This window comes from Cnephaeus nilssonii, assembly GCF_951640355.1.
Source record: "Cnephaeus nilssonii genome assembly, chromosome: 22".
NCBI classification, from domain to species: Eukaryota; Metazoa; Chordata; class Mammalia; order Chiroptera; family Vespertilionidae; genus Cnephaeus; species Cnephaeus nilssonii.
The window spans coordinates 22,027,980-22,047,392 of NC_137093.1; the positions used below are offsets into that span (position 1 = coordinate 22,027,980).

The following is a 19,413-nucleotide window of genomic DNA, read 5'->3' on the forward strand; positions in this document are numbered from 1 at the left end:
GGCACAGGGCATTAATCGGGGCCCTTGATCTCCTAACTCGCTATTGCACCTGGAGCCACAGGCTAACCCTGAGTTTCTTAAAGGAAGAAAGGGACGGAAGGAGAGAAGGAAGAAAGGAGGAAGGGAGGGAGGAGGGAGGGAGATACTGACGAGACGGCCTCTTCCCGGTTCTCTCCCCAGGAGAAGCAGTGCCCGAACTGGGAGTCGGCAAACTCGTGCAAGCCCCCGGTGGCCGCCACGCTGAAATAGCCCCACACGTTCCTGCTGCTGCGGAAATTCAGCTCCTGGACTGTCCCGGAGCTCGGCTTGAACCCCTGCAGCCCAGACAAAAGAGAAAAAGCAACATGGAAGAAATCACGACTCCAGATCTATTTCCATCAGAATTAAACCCTAGGAAGACCCAAGAAGCCCGGCCACAACCCAAAACTTAGCACAATCCAGGACACACTGATACCCCTCCTCAGGGCTGTGGGTCTGTATACTGACCTGGGGGTGTACCATGTGAGCACGTCGGTGCATGTAATGTTTACTTTACATAAACTATTTAAAAAACAACAACAGCCCTAACTGGTTTTGCTCAGTGGATAGAGCATCTGCCTGCAGACTGAAGGGTCCCAGGTTCAATTCCAGTCAAGGGCATGTACCTTGGTTGCGTGCACATCCCCTGTGGGAGGTGTGCAGGAGGCAGCTGATCGATGTTTCTCTCTCATCGATGTTTCTAACTCTCTATCCCTCTCCCTTCCTCTCTGTAAAAAATCAATAAAATATATTTTTTTAAAAATAAATAAAAAACAACTTCCCGGCTGGCGTGGCTCAGTGGTTGAGCGTCAACCTATGAACCAGGAGGTCACAGTTTGATTCCTGGTCAGGGCACATGCCGGGGTTGCGGGCTCCATCCCCAGTGTGGGGCGTGCAGGAGGCAGCCGATCAATGATTCTCTGTCATCACTGATGTTTCTCTCTCTCTCTCTCTCCTTCTCCTTTCCTCTCTGAAATCAATAAAAATATTTAAAAACATATTAAAAAAAAAACAACCACCACCACCAGACATAATGTGGGAGAACAGCGACCACGGATGGAGCCGAGGGAAGGTACATTCTGATTTTATACTCTTGACACTGTCGATAATAAAGGCTTAAATGAAAGAGGACTGCGTTTCCAATTCTGGATTACGACAATTCCAGCAGATAAGGAAACCCAGCGTTAGCCCTGCTGATGCTGGCACACGAGTTCCCTTGGGGGATGGCCTGCCCCTCTTGGAGTGTAATTTTGGTACGGTGGGGTGAGGGGGGGGTGGATCTGGCCCCTCTCTCTGGGATTAAGGCTCTTGAAGTGAGTGATGGAGACATACGTCTTGGCAGAGATGCCTAGAGGCGAGAGACTGAGTTCCAGGTGCCCAAGCAAGTTACTCCAACCTCTTGATCTGTAATTTGGGGTAGCAACACCCCGCGGCGGAACGTGAGCCGTGAGACCCATGAAGGGGATCTGCCTGGCACACACTCCGCGTCTCTGAACCGTAACTGTCCCCTCCTGCACCTCAGTTTCCTCGTCTGTGAACCAAGAAGCCTGGGGGTCTCGTCTGAGGCTGATGCTGGGGGTGCCCCCCACACTGGGAGAGTGGAGGTGGCGGAGGCACGGGGCCCCCACAACTTGCCTCATCAGGGTTTTCGCTGGTGATCCTGGCTGCAATGACGTGGCCGCGGGCGAGGGGCGGGTTGGGAGGGGTTTCGAAGGCGATGGGCGTCACCCCCCACGGTGACTCTCCGTACAGCAGGCGGATGTCTTTCAGCCGGTGCAGCGGCACGCCCATGGCGATCTGCAATCGGGAAAGCCAGCACGACTGTCAGTCCCACGAGACCCCTGCCCCCAACACCACGCACGGAGCGGGCGCCACGGAGGACGAGGTGCAGTGCACGATGTCAGGTGTACTGAGCACCTGAGGTGCACACAACATGCCAGACGGTGGCGGGAGAAGCGAAGGAAGAAGATATTAATTTTAAAAAACCGCGATCCAATGAATGCGGGCGTTCCTGCCCCTGGTCACAAGTTCTCAATGGGGGTGATACTGCCCCCACGGGGACAAATATCTGCTCTTGGGGGTGAAAAACATCTTACTCTGTGTATGTATAAAGCACAGATGCATCTGTCGTTCTATGACATTAAGATTTCATGGGGAAGAAGTTAGGGGGGATAATGTCTAAAAAGGCTCCTTAGGGGGGACGCTAATGCAAAAAAAGGTTCAGAAACACTTCTCCAGCCCTAGCTGGTTTGGCTCAGTGGTTGAGCTTCAACCTGCAGACCAAAGGGTCCCAGGTTCGATTCCGGTCAAGGGCACATGCGGGTTGCAGGCTCAGTCCCCAGTGGGGGGGGGGGGGGGGTGCAGGAGGCAGCCAATCAATGATTCTCTCTCATCATTGATGTTTCTATCTCTCTCTCCCTCTCCCTTTCCTCTCTGAAATCAATAAAAATATATTAAAAAAAAAAAAAGAAACACTTCTCTGGTCCTTCGAATGGACATCATGGGTCCACGAAGGCCCTGAAATTGCATAAAACGTATTTTTCCAGGAGAAGGTCCATGACTTTTGCCAGTTTCTCAAAGGCCCATGTGGCAGACAGAGGCGACCAACCACATCCCGGAACCTTCCCTGCGTTGGTGGCTCTCAGTGCTACTCACCAGGGACAGTCAGTCCAGAGGGGCCGGGAGGTCTGATCTGAGTGGAACGGGGACCCCGTCCTGGGCGGGAGAAGACCCGGCCCGGAGCCGGTTTCCTCACCTGCAGCTGGGCGGCCGGCAGGTTGACGTCGGCGATCATTTCCGTGCAGGGATGTTCCACCTGCAGCCGGGGGTTCAGCTCCAGGAAGTGGAAGCTGCCGTCCTCGCTGTACAGGTATTCGACCGTCCCCGCGCTCACGTAGCCCACGGTCTTGGCCAGGCGGACGGCACACTGCCAAGGAACAGAGACTGCTTCTCAGTTCCCCCGCCAAAGGCAGACGGAGGACCTGCTCTGTGTCAATTCCTCGGGGACCACACAGCTCATACGCTGATCGACCCACGCCAGGCTGAAATCACGTCCACGAGGGGCCCCCGGTTCCTTCTGGGGCACCCAGCCCACGTTAGCAACTCGGACCACGGGGAGCTCTCGCTGGCTCTGAGCTGGGACGGCCCCCCCTGCGCTGCCCCCCACACCCAGCCCCGCAGAGCCCACCTGCTCCATGAACTCGAACACGACTGGGGTGGCGATGGTGGCGGGCGCCTCCTCGATGATCTTCTGATGGCGCCGCTGGATGGAGCAGTCCCGCCCGAACAGGGACACGGCGTTGCCGTACTGGTCGGCGAGGATCTGCACCTCCAGGTGCCGGGCGTGCTGGGCCAGCTTCATGAGGAAGACGGGGGAGCCCGGGATCTCGCTCTGCACCTGCGGGGAAGGCAGAGCCGCTGCAACAGGAAGTTCTCCGCAGAGACCAGAGTCGGCGGCAGTGACGTCCACGGTCCTCTAGTCTCGTGTAACGTGTTCAAGACATGACATTCTCGGTGCTTTAAATCCAACGGTGTGAAAATACATAACGTAGACAGTGAAATTTCCCCACAACCCCATCTCCTACAGATAATGTGCTGTTGAGAGTTGGGTACAATTTACAGCGGTTCTCAACCTTCCTAATGCCGCGGCCCTTTAATACAGTTCCTCATGCTGTGGTGACCCCCAACCATAAAATTATTTTCGTTGCTACTTCATAACTGTAATTTTGCTACTGTTATGAATCGTAATGTAAGTATCTGTGTTTTCCGATGGTCTTAGGCGACCCACAGGTTGAGAACCACTGCTGTAGCGCCTAAGACCATCGGAAAACACAGATATATACATTATGACTCATAACAGTAGCAAAATTACAGTTATGAAGTAGCAACGAAAATAATTTTATGGTTGGGGGTCACCACAACATGAGGAACTGGATTAAAGGGTCGCAGCATTAAAAAGGTTGAGAACCGCTGGGTTAAGAGTTTAAGATACTGTCAAGAGTTAAAGTTGTTGAGAATTAGTACTGCCATCGTGTCTGATGGGTACTAACACTTACCAGGGTGATCACTTCATCAATCATATAAATGTCTAATGACTATGTTGTAACCTGAAACTAATATAATATTGTACACCAACTATAATTGAAAACATTTTAATTATTTTAAAAATGCCCTGGCCAGGGTGGCTCAGTTGGTTGGGCATCGTCCCATGCATGTAAGGGTTGCCGGTTCAATTCCCAGAGGGGGCATATGGTCTGGGGGAGGGGTTGTGTGTGCATCAATGTTTCACTCTCGTATCGATGTTTCTCTCTCTCCCTCCCTCCCTCTCTCTCTGAATAAATATAAATTAATTAATTGATACAAATAATTTTTTTTAAGTTACTGGCCCTGGCCGGGTGGCTCCGTTGGTTGGAGCATCGTCCTGTACACCAAAAGGTATTGGGTTCAATCCCAGCTCAGGGCGCGTTTGGGAGGCTACTGACTGGATGTTTCTCTCTCACATCAATGTTTCTCCCTCTCTCTCTCCCCCCTTTTCTCTCTCTAAAATCAATAAGAAAAATATCCTCAGGTGAGAATTTAAAAAAAAAAAAAAAAGAATGCCAGCATAATTTTTTAAACATTGTCAAAAATAAGCATAATGTTTTAATAGTGGAAAACCGGCTATAATTAAGTAAATATACAATCACAGTTGACCCTTGAACAAATGAGGGGTTATGAGCACCAACCCCCATGCAGTCGAAAATCTACTTAAAACTTTTGATTCCCCAACAATTTAACTACTAATAGCTTACTATTGACTTTACTGCTAACGTAAGTAGTCAACTGAACATGTATGTGTATATATTATGGTAGTAAATGATAAAATAGTCTAGTATATATATTTTTTATGCATTCATGACATACTTTTTACTCATTTTTCAATATTTCTAGGTGATGCAGTTCGTCTATGAGATCTTTCAAGTTGTTGAAAATCTCCAAAAATTTTTTTAATGTAGCTACTGAAAGAAATCCATGTGTAATTCGACCCACCCAGTTGAAACCCAGGTTGTTCAGGTTCAACCATATAGTTCCTGCAATAAAAAGGGACCATCTGGAAACATTAAAAATACCAAGACTGCTACAATTTACAAAACATCCCCTCTCTTGATAGACAAATCTAGTCAGAAACAGATATTCCGACCCTGCATGCCTGAAGCCGTTTACACACACATTGACTCATGGACTTCAACATCCAGGGAAATGGTACAACGATGCACACGCACCAGGGACTTCTGAGTGACATGCACACATTTGCTTCGAAAGATGACACCGCACAGCCACATTCCCCTGCTGCCCACGCCCTCACAGCTGTGGCACATCATGCTCATAGGAAGAATCTGGCCTGGCCGGCGTGGCTCAGGGGTTGAGCATCAACCTCTGAACCAGGAGGTCTCAGTTCGATTCTCGGTCAGGGCACATGCCCGTGTTGCGGGCTCGATCCCCAGTGTGGGGCCTAGAGGAGGCAGCCGATCAATGATTCTCTCTCATCACTGATGTTTCTCTCTCCCTCTCCCTCTCCTTTCCTCTCTGAAATCAATACAAATATATTTAAACCGTTTAAAAAGAAGCAGAAAGAATCTGCTGGCCAACACACGACTAGAGACCATTCCCAAAGACGAAAAAACGCGCGGGCGCACTCACCTGTCGGAACAGGATGGGGAAGTCCTCGGCACTCTCCGCCTTCCGGATCCCTTTCCCTCCACCGCCTTCGGACGCTTTGATCATCAGCGGGAAACCAATTCTTTCTGCTGCCTGGGAGGCAGAGGACAGACAGCCCCCTTTAGAAGTTAGGCGTGTCCACCGCCACCAGGACAGGGGGACGTCCCGGCACCCGGTCCCCCCTAGGCTCCGGCTTACCTCCAAGCCCTCCTCTATGTCCTTCACACAGCCCTGGCTGTACACGTCTTCCGGGACGCTGATCCTCTTCCCCTCCTGCAGGCCATCCTCTGCCCACTCCACCGTCAGGCCTGGAGAGTCGCAAAGGAAGCGGAATCGTGCACGGACGGCAGGGGCACACACAACACAGAAACCGCGAGGCCCTGACTCGCCAGAGCTGCTCTAGGCCTGGCCTCTGGACCAGCGGAACACGGACACAGTCCTTCAGCTCAATTAATGAATGGCTTTTCATTTTCTTAAGGACCGACTCAACCCTGAATGGGGAAATCAAGCTTAAGAAATACAGATTGAGCCCTGGCCGGTTTGGCTCAGTGGACAGAGCATCGGCCTGCGGACTGAAGGGTCCCATGTTCAGTTTTGGTCAAGGCCACATACCAGGGCTGTAAGTTGGATCTCCAGCCCTGGTCGGGGCACAGGTGGGAGGCAACCATTCTATGGGTCTCTCTCACATCGATGTTTCTCTCTCTGTCTCTCCCCGTCCCTTCCACTCTCTCTAAAAATCCATTGAAACATATCCTCGGTTGAGGATTAAAAAACAATAAGAAATTCAGACTGACTCTACCAAGAATGCCGCATTAACCTGAATCTTTAAAAAAAATCCCAGTTCTACGCTATGGAGTCATTAATATGTGAATCATTATTTTCCAATACCCGGTGAAGATTTAAAAACAAAAAACAAAACAAACAAAAAAAACCACTTCCCATCCCAAATTTAAAATTCAATCTTTAGAAGAAAAAATCAAATTGAAAAGTCCTAAGACTTTTTTCCTGTTTATTTTTATATAAAAATGTATCTTAGAAACCCCACTATAAGAAATTTATCCTAAGGAAATGATTAAAATGTACATAGACATTTAAACATGAGATGATCAAGCCTCCGTTACTGTTAGTGGTTTTTAAGTTAGAACAAAATAAACTGGAAACAACCTAAATGTATAACTAGAGAGGGCTGTTAAGTAAATCATGGTATATGATATAATCCTAGGCAGGCATTTTAAATGTTGCAAAGTATATTTATTGACATAGAAAGATTAGTGAGAAAAAAAATAAGTCCCAAACTAGCAAATATAAGATCTCTGGGTTTTTTAAAGGACGTGCTTAGAAAAAAGGATGGGAAGGTAGACAGATACCCAAAATGCAACAAGTGTTCAACACGGAGTCATAGGATTATAAATGATTCCTATTTCTTTTCTGCATGTCTCATATTTATTTTCCAAGTTGTCTACAATGCAACTGTGCCACGTGTTCAATAGCTTTAAATTTTTAAATGAAAGAGTTAAAACGCACACCCTGTCACCCCCTCTGCTCACATTAGCAGCACTGGGCCGAGGAGTCCCCCCGTGTGAAGCTTGGGGTCCCTTACCGCTTCCGCTCCAGGGCAGTGTTGGAACCTGCAGCGTCTGGGCCACGATGGTGGAGGCGATCTTGTCTCCCAGGGCCCACATGGCCTCGCTGGGAGGGCCTGAGGGATGGGGGATAAAGCGGGGGGGGGGGGGGGGGCAGAACCGAGTCAGCCACAAGTCCCTCACCGCCGAGGGCTGACCGAGTGCTCAGGGAAAGAACAATACTCAGGGCCAAGCTCTCGAGGAGTTTAAGGTCAAGTCAAGGCAGCAAACAGTCTGTTCATCTGCTACGTCATCACTCAACTTGCAGCACACGTGGACTGTGCGCCTGGTCTGAGCTGTAACCTAAGCTACGGGGCATACACAAAATTCACTTTGGGGGGGCGGGGGAGGCCAAAAAGCGAGACCAAGAGGGCCAGCCAGCACCCAAAAAACTAGACCACGGGTGAGCGGACTTTTCCTAGAATGAACCAGATGGGGAATATACGCAGCTGTGTGGCCTGCTGCTCTCTGCCACTCATATGCAACTTTGCCAGTGTGGGTGAGAGCAGCCACGGGCAATCCGTAAGTGAATGAGCAGGGCCGTGTTTCAACAAAACTGTATTTACAGAAGGCAGGCAGTGGGCCGGATTCGGCCTGCGAGCTGTACAGCTTGCCAGCTTGTGGGCTGGACCACCAACCTCCAGAGAAGCTAAAGGAGAAGGAGAATCCTGTGTGACAGCCAATCAGAGACCATGGACAGAAAAAGCCTCGTGGGCACAGGTCACCGGGCTGAGCTCTGGAACAGCAGGTGCTGATGTGCACTGAGCTGCTTCATACATAAGTCTGTGTGGTGGCCCCAGAGGTAAGTGAATGCTGAACGAGTCCCCTAAACCAGTGGTCGGCAAACTCATTAGTCAACAGAGCCAAATATCAACAGTACAACGATTGAAATTTCTTTTGAGAGCCAAATTTTTTAAACTTAAACTTCTTCTAACGCCACTTCTTCAAAATTAGACTCGCCCAGGCCGATGAGGGGCTCTGGTCCCAAGGGGCTAAGGCATTCCAAAGGCCTGAGAACAGCCCCCCAAAAGGTGTGGCCTTGTAAAAAATGTCACCTCCAAACCTAGTGATAAATCTGAACACGGCTGGCATCTCAATACCAACAGGAACACGAGCAGGGTCAGCTTGCCCCAGCATCATTCCACGGTGGAAACCATGGTAACGGCTCCATTTCCCTGGGCCCACCAACCTACCCAGGTGCCCTCCCGCCCCTGGACTGGCTTACTCCTAACCATGAATATGTGACGTGGAAATACCGAACTGACCCCCCACCTTACAGGGCTGCACGTGAAGAGAATCGGACCCGTCAATGCCCCAATCCCCCCGTATCGGCGGGAGACACACTCTACCTAAGAAAGCAATCTCGTCCTTGCACAGGAGCTCCGGAAGTTTGGGGTTTTCAGAAGCATGGCCCCAGCCAGCCCACACCGCCTGCAAACACAGAGGCAAGAATGGAGATCTTTCTTCACAACCAGCCCCCCACTCCCCGCCTCTCCACCCCCCCACCCCCCCCACCCCACCCCCGCCCATCGCACACCGAGAGCTCCTTGCTGGGTCACATCAGCCCTGGATTTCAGAGTCTCTAGGACCCGGCTCCTCTGCCCCTTCCGAGGGCGGAATCCAGCTGCCCCGGGGCCCAGGGCATCACCCCCGGGGGCAGACTGGGGCGCCGTCCAACCTACCTGCACGGGGATCCTCTTGGCGATGTCCACGATCAGCTCCACGTTGGCGTAGTTGTTGTTGTTGGGCCCCCCCGGGACGGGGACATACTGGTCTGCCATCTTGATATACTCTGGGGTGGAAGGGAGAGAAGAGGAAGAAGAGCAGAGAGGCTGGAGTCGGCCGTGGGAAATCTGCAAGACGCACCCACGTACGGCCAATGAAAGCATAACCAGGACGAGTCTAGGGCGACACCGGACAGACCCGTGTGATAATCAGAAGAAAACTGAACATGACTTTCTCTATGTAAAAATACGTGTGTTTAGCCAGGCCGGTGTGGCTTGGAGCATCGACCTATGAACCGGGTTCGATTCCCGGTCAGGGATCATGCCCGGGTTGCGGGCTCACCCCCCCGTGGGGGCCGTGCAACAGGCAGCTGATGGACGATTCTCTCTCATCATCAACGTTTCTCTCTCTCTCCCTCTCCTTTCCTCTCTGAATAAAATATATATATATATACATATATATATATATATATATATATATATATATATATATATATATATATAATAGCCCTAGCCGGCTTGGCTCAGTGGATAGAGCATCGGCCTGCGGACTGAGGGGTCCCAGGTTCAATTCCGGCCAGGGGCACATGCAGGGGGGCGTGCAGGAGGCAGCTGATCGATGAATCTCTCTCATCATTGATGTTTCTATCTCTCTCTCTCTCCTTCTCCCTTCTCTCTGAAATCAATAAAGAAATATATATTTTTTTAAAAAATATGTGTGTGTGGGAACAACAAAAAGAAAGAAGCAAGTTATCAAGTAGTGAGATTAGAGGTAGGGTTTTATTTCAAACTCCTTAACTAGTATCTTTGCATTGTTTTCCCATGAAAGAATACAATGTTTGCATATCCTCCAGTGAAGGTTAAAAAAAAAAAAGATATAGTGTGTGCTTCTAATCATGGCAAAAAACAAACATAAAATGGACCTTCTTGCTCCTGTTGGGAGTGTGCAGGCCAGTCGCGATAAGTCTGTTTTTATTGTTGCGAAACAGAGCTCCAGATCTCTTCCAGCTCACCCATTTAACACTGTGCCATGAAACAGCTCGCCTGCCCCTCCCCTGCCCTGGCGGCCACCATTCTCCTTTCTGGCTCTCAGATTTCGACCTCTGTCTGGACCTCATATAAGTGGAATCAGACAAACGATGTTTGTCTTTCTGGGACGGGTTTATTTCCCTCAGCATCATGTCCTCAAGTCTCATCCATGGGATAGGAAGTCAATGTTTTGATTTTAACATATTCATGCTCTTTCCACTCCAAGGAAGAGGTCCTAAAACAAGCCGCTGCGGAGGTGCCAGAGATCATGAAGTGGGGAGTCAGACAAGCCCCCTCCTCACCGAGTTTCTCTCTCCTGTGGGAGGAGATGGACAAGCAAACAAACAGGCCTGGGCTCTGTGATGCGCAGGGAGGAGAGGAGACCGGAAGGAAGGTCGGGCAGGGAGGGGTGAGGCCTGCTGTGCAGTGAGCTTCAGGGAAAAACAGTCAGAAAAGGGTCCAGCACGCCCCAGGGCTCTGCGACAGGAAGCAGCAAGGCCCGTCCAGGAACTGAGGAGGCCAGAGCGACTGGGACCCAGGGAGGAAGGGCGCGAGGCATGCGATGGCACCGGGAGGCCAGCAGGAGTTGAGGCCGACAGGGTCTGGGACTTCCGCCTGAGCATGACGGGAAACCTCACGGGCTAAGGCTGTGGACTCAGACAGCCCTGCGCTCCAGCCTTGTCATGTCAAAGAAATAATGAGTGGCCCTGGCCGGTGTTGCTCAATGGTTAGAGGGTCGGCCCATGCACCCAAGGATCAAGGGTTCGATTCCTGGTCAAGGGCATGTTACCTGGGTTGCAGGTTCACGCCCCGCCCCCTGTTGGGGTGCGTTTGGGAGGCATCCAGTCTATGTGTCTCTCTCACATAGATGTTTCTTTCTCTCTCTCTCTCTCCCCCTCCCTCTCTGCCTTCCACTTTCTCTGAAAAGCAATGGGGGGGAAATATTCTCAGATAAGGATTAACAAAAATAAATAAAATATGATAATAATAAACGGAACCACTTTAAAAATGGAGCCGGAGCTGCCAAGCAAGAGGAACTGCCTTTCACATCTTCTGCCTCAAATGTTTGGAATGTTGAAAAGGGAAAAATAACCTTTGGACTGGGCCCAGGACAACACTGTGTTGCAAAAAAGAAACTGTTTGCAGAGATAACAAGAAAGCGGTTATTATGACTACCGGACTGAAGATTAAAAGCATGGTTTAGAATTAACATCACTATAGAATCTGCACCAATTGAAATGTAATTATTCCCCTCCCCTTTCTCATAACTACCCCCTTGCTTTTGTATCCTAATCCGAACACTATTTGGGCTTCAGTCTGAATCAATGCATCCGAAATAGCTATTCTTAGAGGTCTCACACGCATTTTGCCTCTCCCTTGGAAAAGAATAGTCGCATACCTTTTGTTTGACCCGGGGCAAGTGATTTATGTCCCCGTGCCTCAACTGTCTCATCTAGAAAAGGGAGCAAACATCAAACCTGTCCTCTCTGTTCCTTGTGAGTTAAAAGGAGGCTGCATCGTGCAGGGCAGAGCCTGGGGCGTGTGCCCAAGGTGGGGAGGTGGGGTTCAGGGGACAGGACTGAGGTTGCTGGTGCTCAGGACAGCACTGCAGCCTCTGGAGCATTTCAGGAGGGGCCACAGGACCTGAGCTGTGTTTTTAAAAGGTCAGTTTGCCGCTGTGAGGAGAGGAGTCTGTAAACGGATACGTTGTTCTGGATAAAAAGCAAATTGTCCAATACAAACACTAGTAGAATGATCTAGGCTAGTAGACAGAAAGACAGTAAATGAATAGGCAAATGGAAGAACAGATCATTGAAATACAGTGATACATATGCAAGAAAACACATCTGGAGGGAGAGACAGCGATCTGTGGCCACATGGACAGCGCTCACAGATGGGAATCCGCTTTGCATGGGAGCCATTTGCACTTTTTTAAGACACAGAGGTCATTCTTGTTGTCAGCAGACATTTTAATTAAATGAAGAAGAAAAGACAAATAACTGCAGGCTCAGGAGACAGACAGCCTGGAAGGCTGTTTGGGGTCCAGAATGGACTTGCCCGGGTAGGTGCAGGTGAGGGCAGGTAAGGACAGGGCATGGCGGGGTGGGAGGGGAGGGAATGAAGGCCCAAATACCTGCGTTGGCCTTGAGGTCCTCTGGAGTCACCATGACTACAAACCGGATGGCCCGCTCGTTTCGGAACATCTCGTAGGCCCACCTGCGGATGGAGCGCATGCACTTCACGGCGGCGATGCCGTTGTTGGCGATGAGCACCTGGACAAGGAAACGAAGGAAGGGACTAGAGCTGCACATCTACCTGCAACGGAGGCTGCGTGCCACCCTGGGGTCCATTTCATGGCTGCAGAGGCTCCTGGAGTACCTGGAGCACACAGCCCCGCACAGAGCGGGTGCTCTAAGTCTGAATGAATGGATAAACAGATGGATGGATGGATGGATGGATGGATGGATGGATGGATGGATGGCCGGATGGATGGCTGGGTGGGTAGATGGATGGATGACTGGATAGATGGGTGGATGGATAGGTGGATGGATGACTGGATGGATGGATGGATGGATGGATGGATGGATGGATGGATGGATGGATAAATGGATAGATGGATGGGTGACTGGATGGATGGATGGGTGGATGGATGGATGGATGACTGGATGGATGGATGGATAGATGGATGGATGACTGGATGGATGGATGGATGGATGGATGGATGGATGGATGGATGACTGGATGGATGACTGGATGGATGACTGGATGGATGGATGGATGGATGGATGGATGGATGGATGGATGGATGACTGGATGGATGGATGGATGGATGGATGGATGGATGGATGGATGGATGGGTGGATGGGTGGATGGGTGGATGGATGGATGACTGGATGGATGGATGGATGGGTGGATGGATGGATGGATGGATGGACAGATGATGAATGGATGGATGGATGAATAAATGATTTTTGATGCCTCTGTTTGGCGCCATCGTGGTCACTTAACATTTTTTTGAGTGTTTAGGATGTACTAAGCTACAGTACAATGTATTTCATTTCATCTTCGCAACAGCCCTTTGAAAGAGATTGTATTATTATCCCTATTTGGGAGTGAAGACATTAAAACTCAGAGGAGTTAAGGCACTTGCCCAAGGTCACACAGCTAGTAAGTGGCAGAGCTGGGACCCGAGCCCTCCTCAGTCTGGCCTGAGCTCTGAACTCCACCCCCCACCATGCTGCCTCTGCATGCTGAAGGTTAAAGGGCCCCGATTTGGTAAGGAAAGGCAGTAATGCTGGCTGTCCCCAGCAATAGAGCGTAACAGAACGGGTCCTAGTTTCACTTCTTGTTTTTATCACGAACTTGCTGTGTGGCATTAGACAGTTCCTGAAACAATTAGGCGCCTGGCTTCAAAGCCCTGACTGACAAGAGCAAATCCATACGGGGGTGGGCAAAAGTAGGTTTACAGCGGTGAGTATGTGAAACACAGTCTATTCTTACGTTATTATTTCTGTATTACTATATTATTTATTTTTATTACTATTAACTTATTTTTGCCCACCCCTGTATTTTAAGGCCCTTACATCTCTGATCTTCACAACAGCCCTGAGACACAAATCTCGTTAGAGAAGTGAGCGGTGATTGCCTCTATTTTATAGAAGGGGAAACTGAGCCCCGATGCCAGACCCCATGAGTGGCTACAGCAGACAGACCCCAGAGCTCCTGCCCCAGGTTCAACGCTCTTTCTCCCCTTTGAAAAATGGCAAGTTTGCCCTGGCCAGTGTGGCTCAGGGGTTAGAGTGTTGGCCCATGCACCAAAGATCGGGGTGCGTGCGAGAGGCAACCAATCTATGCATGCTCTCACATTGATGTTACTCTCTTTCTCTCCTACCCCCTTTCCACTCCCTAAAAAAATCAATGGAAAAAATATCCTCGGGTGAGAATTAACAAAACAAAAAAAAGGGGCAAATTTTAGCTGTTTCCTTTCGTCACTGTCATTCTCGCCCATGGGTCTCCTCTCCTCTGAGGGGGCTGTAGGCCCTGGGAGGGCAGGGCTGGGCTTTATACTTCCCTCCCAATAACCCAGAAAGCAGCCCCTTGCCAGAGGCACTTCGGGGTCCTTTGTGAAGGCCCCGATCTTGCTCAGAGGCCTCAGTCTCCTCCTCTGTGAAAGGGGTCCACGCCCCTGCTGCGAAAAGCTCATGATCCCAGCACGCAGCACGTGCTCACCAAGCGCTGGCTCGCACCCTTTCTCTGTGGCATGAGCACCCCGTCTGAAGGTGATTCTCCACCCCACCCTGCCTGGCCTCGCCCAGAGCACGGGACCCCATCTGTACCTTCTCAATGACCCGGTCCCCCCCAAAGCGCATGACAAACTCGGCTGGCGAAGCCACGGTGAAGTCTCTGTGCACGTCCACCCTCTTGTGTTCTCGGCCCCTCTTCACCAGGTGGAGTCCAGACATGCTGGGCCTGCGGAGGGAACAGGGCAGGCACGCATCAGCAAGGGCGCCGGGGGTGCCAGGGAGGAAGTCGGGTGCCCAGCACCCATAAAACCAAGGTCCACACGGAGAAGCATTCATTTCCCAGGGAGACTCAGGAAGAGGCCAGCACACGAACAAAGCAGCAGCCGTCCCCAGACCCACCCCGGGCTGTACGTTTAGATTTTTCATCTGAAATTAACTTTCACTTGATATGCCCGTCGTTTAGGGACTCAACACTAAGCAGCAAGGAAGAGGGGTGCAAGCGTTATGATCAGGGAGGGAGGATCGCATCCTAATACTTGAGACGTGTTCAACTGCAGGGATAACGTTCATGCACTTTTTCTGTGTGTACCAACATTTTAAAACTGAAAACAAAAAAATGTATAATAAAAAGGTAGGGGTTGCTTGCCCCACCCCCTCCAGATCCCGCCAGCAGAGGAATCGCTGCCCCGTGGCATTTCCGCACCTCCGGCGTTCCGAACAATGTGTGTGCCACCTCGTGAGTCACCCCTCTGGGCCACCACCTGTGGCCCTCCTACCCTGAGCGACGAGGAATCAATGCTCTTACGTGGCCACCCCGTCCACTGCCCTCCTCCCGGCCTCTCCCTAGGGCCCAACGAGATTCACGTTCCGTGTTTTTGAGAGTCTGAGATCGTGCCCTAAACGGTTTGGCTCAGTGGACAGAGCATCGGCCTGCAGACTGAAAGGTCCCAGGTTCGATTCCGGTCAAGGGCATGTACCTTGGTTGCGGGCACATCCCCAGTAGGAGGTGTGCAGGAGGCAGCTGATTGCTGTTTCTCTCTCATCGATGTTTCTAACTCTCTATCCTTCTCCCTTCCTCTTCGTAAAAAATCAATAAAATATATATTTTTTAAAAGTCTGAGATTGTTGTCCACAGGTGAGGGCTGGGTTAGACTAGATTTTCCTTCCTTTTCTTTTTTTTTTTTTTTCCTGGAGTGAACGATTTTTTTTCATTGACTTGTTTTCCTTGCGCCGTTGCTAATTCCTCTCATTCCTTCTCACAGTTTCCCGCTAACGTCAGAGAGCTGATCCTCTCCACTGGGGACATCCTTCCTGGAGGCCTCCCCTCTCCTCCCATCTAGCCTGGCTGTTCTCTGGGCCCCTGCACAGCTGTCACTCTGGGCCCGCCCTCTGCTGACGCCCTTCCATTCTCGTTGCCTTTCCCTGAGATCTGCTCCCTAATTTGGGGGACCCGGTGGCTCCCTCTACCTTGGTGACCTCCCTTGTTTGGCTAGGGCATGTCCTCTAGTAGCTTCATCCAGTTAAAAGGAGGGCACAATGGCCGGGCACGTGACGATGCCTCCCCCCCTCCCCACATGCCTGTCCTGCTTCTGGCTGCTCGGGCTCCCTCGTCACTGTCATCCCAGAGTCGCCTGGATTCTAACGTGGATCTGTTTCCTGTCTCCAGCGGTGTGGCTCTTCTTCGGTTTTCTCTCTTGTTTCCATGGGAGACATCCTTGAGTAGCTGTCTAAGATAAGGTCTTCAGGGAGGTAAACGTTTTGCAGCCAGACATGTTCTAGAACTGTCTTCTGCCCTCACAGTTGACCCTCTGGACCGGCCGTACGCGGAATTCTAGAAGGGAAAACCTTCTCCTTCGGAGTGCTGGACGCCTGGTGCCATTGTGTCGTGGCTTCCGAGGATGCTAGAGCCAGAGCCATCCTGGCCCTTGATACTTGATGGGTGACCTGTTTCTTTCATATCCAGAAGCTTAAGGGAACTTCTCTGTCCTCTGTCCTCGCCGTCTCACAGCGATAAGCTCAGATGTGTGTCTGCTCCCAACATTGAGGCTGAGGATCTGCTGGGCTCCTTCCATGTGGACACTCACGTCCGGGACTTTGTCTTCAGGTATTTCCTCGATGATTTCCCTGCTTCCTTTTCCTCTGCTCTTTCCAGAAGTCCTAAGACTTGGATGTAGAAATTCCTGACATGGCCCACCAGCGTACATATTTCTCCCTCTCCTACTTTCTATCCCTTTTCTTTTACTTCCTGGGCAATGCCTTCCCCGCCTTCTCTCCTAACCGTTCCGGGGAGTTTTTCACTTCTGCTATCGTGTGCTTACCGCCCAAGAGCCTGGCTGTTTCGGGCCTGCAAATGTTCCTTTTTGTGCATCCTGCGTGCGACATCCTCGCCAACCTGGATGAGAGGATTAACGGCAGCCTTTTCAAGTTCTCTTCTCCTGGTACGAGATTCCTGTTTCTTCCAAGTGTCCTGTGTCCCTTTGTTTGTCTGGGGCCCGCCTTCCTATTAGAAACTGCACCCAAATGTCAGGTGACTTCTTCAGGGCCAGGAGCAGGGACGAAAGGGCTGATGACAGGAGCTGAGAATGTGGTAAGGCCAGTGCACCCTGAGCTACACTCTGGGAGGTCTGTGTTTTGAAACCCCAAGTATCTTTTTTTTTTCTTTTAAAATCTCAAGTGCTCCACAGAATAACAGTTTTGTTGTTGTTGTTGTTAATCCTTACCAAAAGATATTTTTCCATTGATTTTTAGAGAAAGTGGAAGGGGGAGAGAGACAGAGAGAGAGAAACATCAATGTGAGAGAGACACATCAATTGGCTGCCTCCCACACGACCCTAGACCAGGGCCGGGAATTGAGCCTGCAACTGAGGTACGTTGACCAGAATCGAACCCAGGACCCTTCAGGCCACAGGCTGACGCTCTATCCACTGAATCAAACTGGCTGGAGCCCCAAGTATCTATAAAGTCGTCCTCCCTCGCTGGCCCAGTTCCCCGGGAGGAAGTGCCTGGGTCTCCTGCATGGAGGAAAGGTTGGCAGGGGAGAAGGGGGAACTGTTGGGACAGGTCTGGGGGAAGGGCAAGTTTCAGGATTCAACACCTACAATGACCCTTATCCTCCTGCTAGGAATACAGGCCCCACACCCCTGGGTGCCCGTCAGTCCCCAGGCCCGAGACCATCGGCCTTTCCCTCTCAGAGAGCAAACCTCCTGCCTCCTATTGAAGTAGAACCGGGCAGCCCCCGGCCACAAGGAGCAGGATAAGGGGGGCAGCTCCGGGGGCTCTCAGCCTTCCTCGCTGCTGCTTTGTGCCTCAGCCCAATTGGTTCTGCTGAGCCAGTTCCCACTTGCCCATCCGCTTCCCAACCCCCCAAAGGTTGCTCGTCTCCCCCTCCTGTTCTCCGGGGTTTGATGGGCTGCTATCTCTTTTTTTGGAAAATCTCTTTGCTGTCCTTTGGGGGGACTCTGACAGGAGCAGAATCGAAAGGAATATTCAGTCCACTCTCTTCAACCAGACAAAGGAGCCGCTGCCTGCCAGGAATTAGGTTAGAGGTTAACCACCCAGACGTGTGTCCAGGGACCGTCACCAGCACCTTGGGGGGCTGGGGCTGAGTGGGTTCGGGGGGCCGAGAGTGTGGGTGAGAAGCTGATGGATTATAAGAACGCCGCCGGCACGCCCTGTCTAGGATGAGGCAAATAAGCAAGTCAGGGAAAAGAAATTCCATTTAATGGATGAGGAAACTGAGGCCCAGCCAGCCAGCAAGTCGCCGGGCCTGGGGCTCTTTTCCATCACACCAGAAAGCAGGGTGTGGGCATTTTCTGCTATCAAGTCTCCGAGTCCAGTAGTTTCCCATGAGAAAAAACCTCCTCTACAAACCTGCAGTCTGTCCACCCTCCCCGCCCCCCCCCCCCCACAGTGGCACCACCAAAGGCTCCGCCCATCAGAGATCCGGAAACAGACTTCTGGGCCAGGGGAACAAAGGAGACCGGTTTGGCTCAGTGGATAGAGCGTCGGCCTTCGGACTCAAGGGTCCCTGGTTCGATTCCGGTCGGGGGCATGTGCCTTGGTTGCGGGCACATCCCCAGTGGGGGGTGTGCAGGAGGCAGCTGATTGATGTTTCTGTCTCATCGATGTTTCTAACTCTCTATCCCTCTCTCTTCCTCTCTGTAAAAAATCAATAAAATATATATTTAAAAAAAAAAAAAAAAAAAAAAAAAAAAAAAAAACAAAGGAGAAATGGCTCTCCCTCCCAGGATCACGCCCCGCGCCTTCCCTCCCCCCTTTACTTCCCCTAGGCCCGTGGTCGGCAAACTGCGGCTCGCGAGCCACATGCGGCTCTTGGGCCCCTTGAGTGTGGCTCTTCCACAAAATACCACGGCCTGGGCGAGTCTATTTTGAAGAAGTGGCGTTAGAATAAGTTTAAAAAATTTGGCTCTCAAAAGAAATTTCCATCGTTGTGCTGTTGATATTTGGCTCTGTTGACTAATGAGTTTGCCGACCACTGCCCTAGGCGGTACCTTTGCCTTCCCCTCTCCTAAGCTCCGAGGGCCCTTCTCCTGCCTCCATAACTTGTTTCCTGAGCCCACGCAGCCCCGCTGGCTCACTTCTGCTACCGCTGTAACTTTCTAAACAAACTTCCTCTTCCAATTTGAAAAAGAAAAACAGAAAGAGAAATGAAGGACGGAAACCCATCGTGTCTGGATGCCACTGTCCGCTACGTGCTTTCCGTTCAGACTGTCTCTGTTCTGCTGCGATGTCTGAATGAATGAACGAGGGAATGAACAGAGGGGTCCTGGCCCTCGCGATGGAGTGAGTGCCTCCGGTCAAGTGCCAGCGGCTTTTCTTCCTAAACCTCCCAGGACTGACCCGCTGCGATGCACTGGGATTTAGGAAAGGGCTCTGGAAGGTCGATAGCATCTTGCCAATGTGAACGGTGCTTTTATCATAATTACATTTCCTTAACCAGTTTGCTTTTTTAAAAAAAACTGATTTGAGCCCCAGCCGGTTTGGCTCAGTGGATAGAACGTCGGCCTGCAAACTGAAAGGTCCCAGGTTCTGGGACCTAAATTATGGGTGGTTTCTGCT

At 50.9% G+C, this 19,413-nt stretch overlaps 1 protein-coding gene across 3 annotated transcripts in view; it reads right to left on the reverse strand.

Moving 5' to 3' along the window:
• The window catches only part of ACACB (acetyl-CoA carboxylase beta), a 91,636-nt gene that overhangs the window by 37,061 nt on the left and 35,162 nt on the right, over positions 1-19,413 (reverse strand). For all 3 annotated transcript variants that reach the window (XM_079763014.1, XM_079763015.1, XM_079763016.1), the window contains 11 exons: positions 14,428-14,560; positions 12,225-12,363; positions 9,020-9,129; positions 8,687-8,768; positions 7,316-7,414; positions 5,914-6,023; positions 5,698-5,808; positions 3,206-3,415; positions 2,774-2,944; positions 1,654-1,815; positions 151-314 (listed from right to left, as the gene is read on the reverse strand). In XM_079763014.1, coding sequence (XP_079619140.1) covers positions 151-314; positions 1,654-1,815; positions 2,774-2,944; positions 3,206-3,415; positions 5,698-5,808; positions 5,914-6,023; positions 7,316-7,414; positions 8,687-8,768; positions 9,020-9,129; positions 12,225-12,363; positions 14,428-14,560 — 1,491 coding nt within the window. The remainder of the gene's footprint in view (positions 1-150; positions 315-1,653; positions 1,816-2,773; positions 2,945-3,205; positions 3,416-5,697; positions 5,809-5,913; positions 6,024-7,315; positions 7,415-8,686; positions 8,769-9,019; positions 9,130-12,224; positions 12,364-14,427; positions 14,561-19,413) is intronic.